General features: G+C 52.6%; 1 protein-coding gene across 3 annotated transcripts in view; it reads left to right on the forward strand.

Moving 5' to 3' along the window:
- Nucleotides 1-5,677: 5,677 nt before the first annotated feature.
- Nucleotides 5,678-13,232, forward strand: part of ATP13A2 (ATPase cation transporting 13A2) — a 30,749-nt gene continuing 23,194 nt past the window's right edge. The window contains exons 1-2 of one of the 3 annotated variants that reach the window (XM_055001812.1): nucleotides 5,678-5,761; nucleotides 12,820-12,896. In XM_055001812.1, the coding sequence (XP_054857787.1) occupies nucleotides 5,752-5,761; nucleotides 12,820-12,896 (87 nt within the window). In that variant the 5' untranslated portion in view covers nucleotides 5,678-5,751. Of the gene's footprint in view, nucleotides 5,762-11,559; nucleotides 11,667-11,770; nucleotides 12,585-12,819; nucleotides 12,897-13,232 lie in introns of those variants that run through there. The other 2 variants (XM_055001814.1, XM_055001815.1) reach the window with 2 other exon arrangements.

Raw genomic sequence — 13,232 nt, forward strand, 5'->3', positions numbered from 1 at the left:
GGCAAAGAAGTCACTTTTCCGTACCATGGAGGATATGAGTGAGAAGGAACTCGAGGTGTGGCGTAATGAGACTAAGGAGAAGTTGGAGGGAGTGACTCAGAAGCTTCGGCAGTGGGAGGAATCTGGAGGGTCTCAGGAGGAGGGAAAGAGGTTGAAGGACAAACAGCAATTTTGGAGGGATGAGATCAATTTTTTAGCATGTGAAATAGAAAAAAGAATGGAACGAAGGGCGAGAGAAGGTGAATCTTCACAGACACAGGAAGTGGATTCGGAGATGGTAGTAGAGGAACAGGGGGAGGAACAGAAGAGAGGTGGAAACAAGGAATAAAGTAAAGACAAGGAACCAAGTAAAGGAGAGGAAAGGGAGCAAAGAGGTGCCTCAGCAGTGTCGTCCCGGGAGTCTTCCCCCTCTGGTAATTTACAAAAGGACTATACGGTGAAGTTCAGACCCTCGCCTCCCCCCCGTAAGACAGGGGAACCCCTTGGTAACCCCCCTGGAACTTAAGTTTACCTTTACCCTTTACTCCTTTAAGTTAGGCCACACCTGCTATGATTTAGTAGGGGGTGGAAATAAAGAGACAGAAGCAGAAAATACAATTAAAGTAAAGTAAGTTTATTCTTACGAGTGTTCAAGTCTTTATGTACTTCCTTTACGTACCTTGTTTTTCTTCAGTACTGTTTTCTTCATTACTGCATTCTTCGTTACTGTAACGTTCAAATTTCAAAGTGTAAAGTGCAAAGTGCAAAGTTTTATTGTTCTTTATTGGTTTTTATTGTTCTTTAATGTTCTTGATTGTTCTTTAAAGCTTTTTCTTGTGTGTATGTAGAATGGTATTAATAAATAAAAAATCTAAGGAAGCCCTAAGGAAGCCCGCCTCGCTTCAACCAGGGCCAGGGCTTTTTCAGTCCTGGCCCCAGCCTGGTGGAACGCTCTGTCAATGGAAACCCGGGCCCAGCGGGACATATTATCGTTCCGCCGGGCCTGTAAGACAGAGCTGTTCTGCCAGGCATTTGGTGATTGAAGGGGGCAGTGCCATGTTGGCCTCCCACCTTTGGGGTGGGGAAGGTTCTCCCCACCACTGCACCTTGTTAATTTGTTTTATTATTTGTATATTGATTTTAGTTTTTGTTTTTATCAATTTTAACTGTTCACCGCCCAGAGCCCCTGGGATGGGCGGTATATAAATTGAATAAATAATAATATTTTCCTAAAAAAAAAAATCTATTTTCCTAACCCTAACCCTTGGTCCATCTGCTTCCACTCCCCCCTCAAAGGACAAGCCTTGCCCCAAAAGGGCAGCTTGGAAAGGCAATGTGAAAAAAGACCCACATTCCTGCTAGCTCTGCCTTGAGGAGAACATAGGAAGGGGGGCTGCAAAGGGTGAGGGGGCACCTTGGGTAAGGGAAGGAGGAGTGGTATGGGGGGCAGCCAGGAAAAACAAAGAGATGAGGGCCCCAATTGCTAGCTGCAAATAAGGTGCAAGTAGATATGCAACAGAGCACCCTCTCCTGTCCACGGACACGCAGCTCCTGCCTTCCGTAATGCCAGACAGTCCCCACAGCCCTCCTTGCACCCAGACTCAATGTCTCACTAGATAAAAAGGCTGCCCCAGCTTAGCCACAAACACAGGGACCCCCACCCCCACCCCTGCCCCCCAATTAAACAGACTGAGGCAGCAAAATAAAGAAAGAGTGTCTTGGTACACCTGAAATACAGGGAGGGCTCTGGCACTCAGAAGCTTTCAAGGAGTACAAACTTTTCCCCCACCCCAGATTTAAGTTGAGCAATCAGCTTCAATGATTCTTTCCCCAAATATTCAAATATTCATCCTACAGCAGAGGAAAGTTCCCCCATGCCGCCACTCCAACCCTCCCCACAATGGTAGTCAACACCGTGCTTGCCACCAAGAATGTGCTGAGAAAAGAACAGGGGCTGGGACGGCACTCACCTCAACCCAGCCAGACACCAGGAACATCCACCCCCTACCTAGACGCCATGGGACCCATTCCCTAGAGGCACACCCTAACCCACACACAACCCACCCTTGCTGACCAAACTCACCAGACATTGCTGCAGAGAAGGGAAAGCCTACAGGAGATTGCATTTACAAAAGGCTGTCCTTCCATGGGCTTGACTGCCCCCCAGTGTTGCTCCTGCTGGGAGTTGGGAGGGAACCCAACTAGCCCAAGGAAGAGGGGCCCAGCCTAGCCCTGACCCATTGGAATTCCAATGCAGTATAAGCCTTCGATAACCACAGACCATGCATCTGACGAAGAGAACTTGATTCTCGAAAGCTTATGCTACAATAAAATTGGTTAGTCTTAAAGGTGTTACTGGACTCTTTTTGATTCATGTTACTGTTGGCAATGACGATGGGGGTGGAGGGGAAGGAGACCACTGGGGTTGCTGCCTCCTGGTAACTCTGCTAACAGAGGGGAGAATTAATCAGACCCAACACTTAAGGGTCCGCTGGTGATGCAGTAGAGTGGTTGCCTGAGAGCTGTGGTCAAATGGTTGAAAGGAAACAAACTGAAATTGAACCCAGATAAGATGGAAGTGATGCTGGTTGGGAAGGCAAAGATCTTGAAAACATCGGAATTCCCACCGTTGATGGGGCTCAGCTGACCCTGACTGACTCCATGAATTCCACCATGGATGTCCTGGATCCATTTCTGGGGTTCACCGACCCAGAGTTTGCAATTCAGTGGGTGAAGGGGACACCAACTGTGTATGCCATCCGCCTACATCATCGTGGCGGTGTGGCGGACAGAGCAGCCTTTGAGATATAAACTTCCCTCGGGCCCAACTAGCTGGCTTCCGGTTATGGAGTTAGCAAATATGAATGCTGCGCCGTCACACGATGGCCTTGTCAACACTATCCAAAGACACTGAGAAGTGCAGGGAGACAGACAGGGCGCACCAGAGACGCAGCCTCCCAATCAGAGGACCAGTGCAGAACATCCAGCAGGGCAACCAATGATGATCGTCTGCCATGAGATGGGCAACAATCAGACTGAAATGGATCATCTTCATTGGTTTCCTCAGGAAATGCCTGGAGCCACATCACCTCCCCTTTCTCCAAGAGCAGGACTGAAAAGGGCATATTTGATACTGGGCTTGTGCCGTTCCTCCAGTGTTGCTGCAGTGCAGTGGCAAAAGGACTCCACATGCCAGATTTCGCTGTAGTTTCCCTGGCTCATTCCCCCAGCAGTGGCCTGGCCATCCCTCGCACACTGGCACGCCGGACCACCATGTTTTTTTAATTTTTTACCCCAAAAAATCAGTAATCAACCCTACCATTATAACATTACAACAGCGTGTCTTGCAGGCTCTCCATATTCTCAGCTTTCATTTTTAAAACCCTCATCCCCTTTGTTGGGTAGATATACTTTTCTCATATCTCTGCAATGAAAGAGGCCAGGACACTTTAAAAATCAAAGCTGTGAATTCAGAGAACCTGAAAGATACATTGTTATGATGTTAGGACAATGTAAGGGAATTCCATTGGTGTTTAAAAAAAAAAAGACCCTGGGCCAGAGGGAGGGAATTACTGCTGCTGGGGGCAGAGGAAGGGGAAATGGCTGCCATGTGGGCTGCGCTGGGAAAATCTGAGCTTTCCCACCTACAGGACAGCTATCCAGGGTTAGCTAAAATCTTTCCCAAAACTTTGCATGAGAAGCAGGTTCAGGAAAGATCAGAGACAAGCAGGGGGGAAACCAGGCCGTGCACAAGCACACACACAATGCCACAGGGAAGCTGTGTGTGGGGGGGACCCCTTTCCAAACAGCATCAAGCCTGGGCCAAATGCCCTTTGTGGTCATGGCTGGGAAAAATCCTAAGCAAATCTACTCAGAAGTAAGTCCCATTTTATTCAGTGGGGCTTAGTCCTGGCCATGTGTTCACAGGCTTGCCACCTCCTGCATCATGGAAGCATTCTGACATCTCTGAAGCTGCTGAACTCATTAGTTTAATGTAATGTTATTACACTGCCCTGACACAGTACAGTGGCATGCCTTGTGTGTGTGTGTTGTAAGGATTGCTGAGACACTGCTGTGCTTTTTTAAAAAATGCACTATTGTATGCAGCATGAAAATACAGACAGTACTGTAGGAGGAGGCTACCAAAAGGTTTAGCTTCTGTTAGACCTGAATTAAGATTCCCTGTGCCCTGAGTGGGCATTTATACTACATACCACATCTGGGCCTTGCACTTGGGATCTGGGAGTTGCTAAGGAAGACGTGGTGCTGCTCAGCTCAGTGCCCAGGGTCACACAATGAACTGGGAATCCCTTACAGCCAGTTTGGAGGGAAGTATTGCAAGCCCTCTAATTTTCTATTGCTAGGAAGAGACATTTGACCCCCCCCCCTCCTTACAATGGCACAGACACCCCTTTCTCACTACCTATGGATGTGCTCTGTAGTGGCCTCTTCTGCATTGGCTTCTGATGGGGGAGAGCACAAGAAATACTTTTGCTGGCTTAGCCGTTAGTACTCTTCAGATGGCTGCTGAGTCAGAGGCCTTTAAAAGAAGAGTGGACACCATTACGAAGGTCAGCTCTGTCAACAGCTGCAACAACTAAATGGAACCTCCAGCTGCGGAGGCAGTCCACCTGGCCACAAAGAGCAGCACTGGGCCGCAGGAGTTTCTCTGGACTGGGCAGTGCAGTAGAGCCGCTAATAGCTGAACACGAGCCGCAGCCCTGGCAGTGAGTAATGCTCCAGCACTCCCCCTTCTTTCCCTGGCAGCTGGGCTTTCCCTACCCACTGGGCGGCTTCCCAGGGATTCTCTGAGGATGCTCAAGGCAGGGCCCGGAGCCCGGTCATCTGGTGGTGCACAGGCGCGTGGCGTTGTTGTGCGCCCTGCAGGGCAGTCGCTGCATGTGCCTCTCCCTCTCCCCGCCTGCAGCTGCCGTCCAAACTGCTGTCGGGGGATGCAGTGGGCAGGCGTCAAAGGCGGGACTTCCCCTTCCCCTTCCTCAGGGCAGCCCCTCGCCCCGCGCTTCTCCATGTCCTGCCCCTTGCCCGTTAGAGGGAACGACACTTTCTGGCCCAGCTCCTCTCTGACGCCCTTCACCCCCTGCCTCCTCGCCTGTCTCCCTCCCAGAGGCGTCTCCGGTGCGAGCTGCTACTCTGGGGCTGTGCGTTGCGATGCCCTCCGAGCCCCCCGGACTGTGCCGCCTAACCCTGGCCAGCCCAAAACCCTTTTGCCCCCATCGTCACTCTGCACTGTAGCCTCCTGGCTGAAGGTGGGTGGGTGGGGGGGTCCTCTGCCTTGCAGGGCCTGGAACAGCTGGCTCTCTCAGGGGAGTCCCCCATTGCCTTGAGTTTTAGGGGAAACGGTTCAAATGCACAGGACGCTTTCCGGGGAGTCAGCGCCGCTGAACCAAAAGGGGCTTGCTCCCGAGCAGCGCTGCGCAGCTCCTCCCCTGCCAGTTCTCAATCGGCGCCGCGACACTGCCATGGAGCAGCCCCCCCCCCGGGGCCGGGTTCCGCTACTAGTGCCAGGAAGCGCTTCCCAGGCGCTTCTGCTCCCTCCAGGCGGCGCCTCGCTGCCCCTTGCGCGGCGCTTGGCGAAGAGGAAGAGAGCGCGCCCAGCGCGCGTGCGAAAGAGCGGAGGACTACAACTCCCGGCGCCCCGCCGCGCTGGCCTCGCCGTGCCTCCGCCGGCCCCGGGTCAGCTGCCGCAGCTTTTGTCCTGGGTTTCCAGGCGGCCGTGGGCCGGCGGCCGTGTTCCTCCCGGCAGCCGCGGCCATGAGTTCAGGTAAGCGTGCCTGGCTGCTCCCCGCAGCGCCGGACTCCTGCCGCACCAGAAACCAGCCTCCGCGCACCGCGCATGCTCCCTCTCTCGGCTACCGCCGGGGCGGGGCGCGGCTGCTTTGTAAACCCAGATGCTCTTTTAGGTGCTTCCTCGAATCCCCCTCGGTCTTTCCGGTGTGTGTGTGTGGGGGGGGGGGGCAGATACAGCAATGAAATGCCTCCCAGCGGGCCGGCACAATTGGCATTCCTGGGCTGGGCAGTGTACGGAGAGGTGAAAACGTCTTGGGGCCGGGGCAAGCACGAACAGCTGGGCGGCGGCGGGGGTGGGGGGTGCTTTTGGCACTTCTGCAAGAGACTTGGGGCTGGGGGTTGCGCCGGAACAAGCAAACCCAGACTCCCTGACTCTCCTCCAGTCTGCCTTTCTGGCACAGAGACACAAAGGACCGGGTAAACTATCCCAGGCTTGAAAATAGGCTGGGGGGGGGGGGCTCGATGCCTCTTCAGTGATCTCCTCCTCCCCCCATCCACATTTAGTGCTTGTTGGTATTTTTTCCCCACAGGGTGCCGTGGGGGCTCTCTCCTTTTCCTGATCTTGCTTCTTCCTCTCTGCCTCAGCAAGCTTTCTTGTGTGTCTGTAGATGAGACAGGAAGGGGGGGGCAGGTTTATAGAGTTAGGAAAGCCTGGGCTCTCGTGACTTCTTTGAACTGCTGCTGCTGATGGAGAGAAGCTTTTCTGGAAATCCTTGGAGATATAATTCCTGCAAATGTATTTCTCTGAGTAGACAGAGAACCTATTTCTCTGAGTAGACAGAGGAAGGGACCCACTCCTGAGATTGTGCAGCTTGTCTTTCCACCACCGAGTAGACTTTCCTGTGCTGTGGCTGCCCCCCAGTCTGGTGCAGTGGGTAATGTGCCAAAGACATGTTAAAGCTTCCCTTTAACGCTTGCAGTGTGTTCAAGGACCTCTCCATTGCATTTGCTTTCCCAACAATTAACTGTCTCTAGCCTTACCTTGCAAATTCTCACCAACAGTGAGGTCAAATTCAAGTCTTTCACAAGTTTTCTGCATCAGTTGTGTTACTAAATACATGACTGTGTCCTAGACATGGTCACAAACAGAAAAACAACCCGAACATGTTGTTTGTTGCCATCCGCAAACAACGAACATGACCGGTTCATGAACATGTTCGTTGTTCGTGGGGGCCAGCAGGCTCTCCTCCAGCCATCAACATGCCTACCACACCACTCCCAGAACCCCTACCTGAGCAGGCAGCAGGAAAGGTACCAGTAATAAATAATACCTTGGCCCAGAGCCTAGCAGCAGCCCTGGAACTTGAAGAGGTAGATCCCTATCCCACCACACACAAAGAAAATTGAAGCTCCAATCCACTCTCCCTGTCTCTCTCTCAAAATGCTCACAGCAACTGTTTCTCCTTCACTGTCTGCAAAACCAGAGCTGGGAGCACCCTCCCCCCTGCTCTTTGCTTCCTTGTAACAAATTTGGAGCTACACACTTGAAAGGAAGACCTGCCTATCAAGCTAAATTGGGTTTAGATTGGGGTTTCCAGGGCAACAGCAGGAGTTCAGACAGAGTTCAGGCAGTCCCTGCCTCCGATTACCAAGGGAATTGATTGCAGGTGCCGGACTGTCTGGCTTGACGAACAGCAAGGAAGGAGGCTTGCAATGACCACCTGTTCATTTAGAATGGGGCCTCACGAACAGCTTGTTCGCGAACAGCAGATTGGGCTGTTTGTGGCTTTTTTTTAGTTTGTATTGCTGTTCGTGCCCATCTCTGTTCCTATTCTATATCTGGATGCCCTGCTCCTGCTGTGAGATCAATGACATCCTAGCAACTGGCTCATAGCCCGTACAGAGTCCATGTCTATTGCTGCTGAGCAGTTACTCCATGGGAAGACGGCATGCAATGTTGAGTGAAAAGTTGGGAAGCTCTTTGGTCCACTGCAGCATTACAATTTTGACCTGATCAACTTAACCCAGGCAAGCCTGATCTTGTCAGATCTCTAAAGCTAACCAGGGTAGACCTTGGTTATTAATTGGATGGAGACCTCCAAAGAAGATCAGAGTTGCAGGGGCAGGCAATGGCAACCCACCTCTGTTATTCTCTGGACACTCCTCTCACCCCCTCCCCAGCTGTATTGTGCGGTAGTAATGACACTTTGTTCACCATTCTAAGTGTGGCATTAATCTGCCCAGAAGGGTGGTATATAAGTACACTGTTATTATTATTGCCATGAATACCCCACCAGGTCACCATAAGTCAGCTATGATTTGACAGCACTTGCCAGCACAGGTACACTGCGATTAATTACATTTTGGCACCCCTGGATAGTTTGGCTTTCTCCACCCAGATTTCCCCACAATGAGATACCACCTTTGCTCACACTCTTCTTAACGTCTCTGGCTCTGGGCAGCTGCTCACTGACCCTGCTGGTTCTGTGGCTTCTGGCCCTGTTTGTAGGTTGTGTAGTGTGGATTGGGTGGTTTAAATGGCATTCTGTCTGAATCTAGGCACAGATTTCCCCTCCCTGAAAATTCACATGGCGATGGTGATGGACTCTTTCTTAGGATTTGTTTCTTTGACAATGTATGCTAAGAAATTGCTCGCCATTCTGCACGGAGGAAATCCAGGTTCTGCGACAGCAATGCATTAGCTTACCCTTCTGCCTGTTGTTAGCGTGCTCCCCCCCCCATTTCTCCCTCCTCTTTAAAGGTGTAACTCCTCTAATGTTTCTTGGAGAGTAACGTCAAACTGGTCTACTCGGAGTCCTAATAGGGGGCTTACTCACAAGAAAGAATTCTTGGGTACCGAGTCGCTTGTCTGGCTTTTTTGGATTTTCATTAACGTTACAGCACTCCTAGATTGTATGTTTTATATATTTAATGCAATTGTCCGTATGTTTATTGTATTATATAGTTTAATGATTAATTGAAGACACTTAATAACCTGTGTGGTATAGGGGTTTAAGTGCTGGACTGGTTTCAGGGAGGCGCAAGTTCAAATCCTAACTCTGCCTTGCAAACATGCTGGGCTACTCACAAACTCTCAGCCTGATCCACATCACAGGGTTGTTGTGAAGATAACATGGAGAAGGACAGGACAATGTTGTAAGCTGCTGTTGGGGTCCCCACTGCAGAGAAAGGCAGGGTATAAATAGGTCAAGGTTCAAATCCCTGTGCAAGCACCGAGTCATTGCTGACCCATGGGGGACGTCGCATCACGACGTTTTCTTGGCAGACTTTTTGTTACGGGGTGGTTTGCCATTGCCTTCCCCAGTCATCTGCACTTTACCCCCAGGAAACTGGGTACTCGTTTTACCAAACTTAGAAGGATGGAAGGCTGAGTCAATCTTGAGCCGGGTGCCAAACAAGTAAGTATTTGCAGGACATAAATCTATGAAAGAAGCCACAAGGCTTACTCTCTATCCGCTCTTTGAGAGAGGTCAGCCCAAGTGAGGGTCTCTCCTGTAGTGGCCCCATCACTGTGTGAGCACAGTATTTAGCCATTTCAAGCAGGTTCTAGAAAGGTGGCATTCTAAGTAAAGACATAAAACCCTCTCTGTTCAGGAAACTGTGTAAAACAGAGCTGCTTAGATGGGCCTCAGGAGATTTTCTGGGTTTTCCCTGGGCTCTCTGAAGTCTGTTTTATCATCTGGTTTTATACATGGACATTATCTGTAAAAAACATTTTGAGCCTTTTTGAAAATCAGCATTAAAATATCTTTAGTATAACACCAAATTTGAGACCAGTGGCGCCTTAAAGAACAACAAGATTTTCAGAGTGTGAGCTTTCAACAGTCAAAGCTCCCTTCATCAGAGTTTTGACTCTAGAAAGCTTGTATCTTGAAAATCTTGTTGCTCTTTAAGGTACTACTAGTGTCAAATCTTGCTTTTCCACTGCAAACCAACATGGTTACCCAGCCGAAGCTATCTTAAACTATAGGGAAACTGCTGTTTTCTAGTTTTGCACCAGAGTATTAAAAAGACACATTTTGCTAAACTGAGCCTAATAGATACCTTTTAACTTTTTTAAAGAGATCAGTGAATAGAGGCAGTATGTATAGTAGTTAGAGTGTCAGACGGGTCTGACAAAGGGAGCTCTGACTCTCAGAAGCTCCTACCCTGGAAATCTAGTTGGTCTTTAAGGGGCTACTGGATCCAAGTCTTGCTCTTCTATGACAGACCAACACAGCCACCCACCTGAGACTAAGATCTGTGCGTCCAAGCCTGGAATCTCCACCCCGCTGTGAAAGCTTGCTGGTGACTTTGGGCCAGTCAATTTTTCTTGGCTTAATTTGCCTCAAAGGGCGGTTGGGATGAAGACAAAATGGAGGCAGGGCAAACAGTGTTGTAAAGCCCTTAGGATGACACGCTGCTCTTTATCCAAATTCCTGAGTGACTCCCTAGAGATCATGAAGGACTCCCGTGGACTCCATTTGGAGCTGCACAAGGGGAAAAAGCACAAACTCTCCTCTGAAGGTAATGGAACTTCTCCAAGTACTTACACCGCTAAGAATGCTGGGCCTCTTCCTTTAATTAGGGACAAGTTTAGTCTCCGCACGATGGATTGCATTTTGCCATTTCATTTTCCATCTTTTGCTCAGTCCTGCCACCTCTAAGTAGTGACTGTGCGCATGATTCTTTATAAAAACCTTTATAATACAAACACTGAAGGCCTGATTTCTATACCCTGCCAACACCATATCCTTCTCTCAAACAAGTTACCAAAGGCAAAGTAAAGGTAGAGATAAGTTGCCTTCTTCAGCCCAAGGGGGGCAAAGCAGAGCTGGCACAAAGGTCTGGAGACTTAGAGAGGGCTGGGGTGCCATTCCCACAGCTGCTTACAGGCACCAATGGAGAGAGATATTCCAGGAGCTATGACAGTGCAGCACCAGCCCATGTACGGCAGAGGAAGGAAGGCAGGGCAACTGCCAGGCCAGTGAGCCGTGTAAAGCCTGCTTCCTGAGAGAGTTGACTGTCCCCCCAAAGGTTTCAGGAAACACCCCACCCGTTTGCAGATGAAATAATCCCCTGCTAAAAGATGTAGCAAGTTAGGGATTTTCAGGAGGAAATGAAATGTTTCTTTCATATAAGTGATACACCAGAGCCCTCTTTCCTCAGTGCTTGGGCAATTTAAAGCATTTCTCGGAGCCTTTCTGTTACGAAAGGAAAAGAAGGGGGCACCGAGGGAGGGGCTTTTCTTAGGACTGCTGTACCCCCCGCCAGCCGGCTGGGATGCGGTGCTCGGGAAGCCCCGTTGGCAGCGCCTGGCTTGGCAAGGCCTTGGGCCTCCGGGCGCTTTTAATCTCCGTTAAAGAGACTTTAAAGCAACAGGACCGGAGCGGAAGGGCAAAGGCGGGAGGGGCTGGCTGCAGCTCCTCCCGAAGACGACCGTAGCGCGCCAGGCGCTGCACAAGTTACGCAAAGGCAAGAGCGGAGCGCGCCGGCGCGGTCCGTCCCCCGAGAGCAGTCGCGCTGACCGGGGCCCGGGCGGCCCGGCTTCGGAGCTCGCCCTGCTGCCGGGAGAGCGCGCGGCGAGGCGAGGCCCCCTCCCGGTGTTCCGCTGCGCCGGGCTTGGAGCTGCGGGTTCTCGCTCAGGAAGCAGGCTGGCTGGCTGGCTCGGGGTGGGGCAGGAGAACCGGCCCTGGGCCTGGCCCTGGCCGAGGCCATCGGCAGAGGAAGGCTGCGCGCCTGCATTGCCTCCGGCCAGAGGCGGCGGCGGCTGCGCACTCCGGAAGGCAGGCACGGCAGCTGCTCTCCCCGCCCCGCGGCCTGCAGGTGCGCCTCACCTGGGCAGGGCAGGGCAGGGCAGCCTCTGCCTCTGCCACGTCTGCCAGCGCCGCAGGCAGAGCTGTAGCTCCAGCAGAAGCCAGGCGGACGCCGAGGCGCGGGTGAGCGCGGAGCGAGCGCCCCTGGGCCGTCCCGTGGCTCCTCGGCGGAGCCGCCCGCTCGCAGCGGCAGGGACGGGACGGGACGCGAAGCTGGCGGCCCGCGGCGGGCGAGCGACGCGTCCGTCCGTTCGGGGCCCGGAAGCGGCCGCCCCAGCGAGTGCGACGCCGGAGTGGGGTTGGCTTGTCCCCGGTGCGAAGGGCTCGGCTCCCTTCCTGCCACAAGCGCTCGACGGAGCTTTCCGGAGCCCCCTACTTTCGCCGCGGAGGGCGCTGCCCAGCCTCTCCCCGCCTGGAGGCCGCTCCTGCTCCCGCGGCTGTTGAGCGGCTTTCTCTGGGGGGCTGACCCGCAGGCGCGCAGTTGGCGGCCCTTCCCCGCCTTTCCGTCGAGGCCCAGCGGCGCGGCTCCGCAGCCCTCCGCCTGGTGACCTCGCCCGGTCTGTTGTGGAGTGCTGCCTCCGGGCTTTGCTTTTGCTCACATTGGGGCTGTCCTAAACGATGCTCACGGCTGTTAAGGTCAGCTTTCTGTGAAAGGCCTAGACGGCAAGAGAGCGCTTTGCAGGACCTCAGCTCCTCTGCAAGCTCATGAAAATGAACCTGAGATGGAACAATCAACTCCCCCCACCCCGCCCCCATTACTACTCAATTTGAACAGGGCTTTTCTCTTCAGTGATAATCCTGGATAGCTCACAGAGCCTGTCGTTGTCAGCTGCAGTTTAAAATAATTGGCAGCAGCGAGGCAGCGTTGCCATCTCCGCCTAAACAGTGCCCGGTGATTCACAGCCCTTCCAAAATAGGCGCCTTTCCAGACCGGTCGAGAGGCCTGCAGAGGTCATGCCCGTTGCCCTTTGGAGGCTGCTTTCAGCAGCACCCCCACCCCATGTCTTGCCTAGAGTTGCTGCAGCCTGTGAGGGTGGCCAGGTCAGTGTTCTCTGGAGACAGCCACAGCTGATAAACCAGCCTCCCCCTGCTGCTTCTACCTCTTATTTGTTCAGGGACAGTGACTGGGGAATCCAGGAGCACCCCAAAAGACATGCTTAATGTTGGAGAGATAGTGCCCCCCCCATCCTGAGCACGTTGCATGCCAGCCCCAGCCTCAGCCACAGCAGCAGGGAGCATCTTGAGTCTGAATGAGATGGTGTCATTCTCTTTGCAGAAGGTGGCAGAAGACTGCTGGAGCACCGCCCCAGAAGTTACACAACCCTCCAGCAAAACCTCCCTGAATCCTGCATGGTAAGGGGTGAGGGCTGGGCGGGGGTCCTGGGCAAAGGTTATTGGTCTCTTTGGAGCTGACCAGAGACAGGTCTTTTGGAAATGGCTGGCAGAGCCTTGGCTGCCAGTACCTGGCCAGCTAGGGGTCTTCTGATAGGAGCACCTGGAGAAGCAGGCAAGGAGTGGGGCGGTCAGTTCTCCCACCCACCCCCCTGCCCTGTTCTCTATCACACCTTTTGGCCTTTAGGCTGGGGACCACAAGATATGCCAGGGTGGGCCTGAGCACTTTTTTTGTGCTCTGTCGATGCAAAGTTCCTTCCGAGGTCCCTTATCTGTGGTCGGGGGATGGCTGCCGTT

Source organism: Eublepharis macularius, chromosome 17 (assembly GCF_028583425.1).
Source record: "Eublepharis macularius isolate TG4126 chromosome 17, MPM_Emac_v1.0, whole genome shotgun sequence".
In the NCBI taxonomy this organism is placed as follows: Eukaryota; Metazoa; Chordata; class Lepidosauria; order Squamata; family Eublepharidae; genus Eublepharis; species Eublepharis macularius.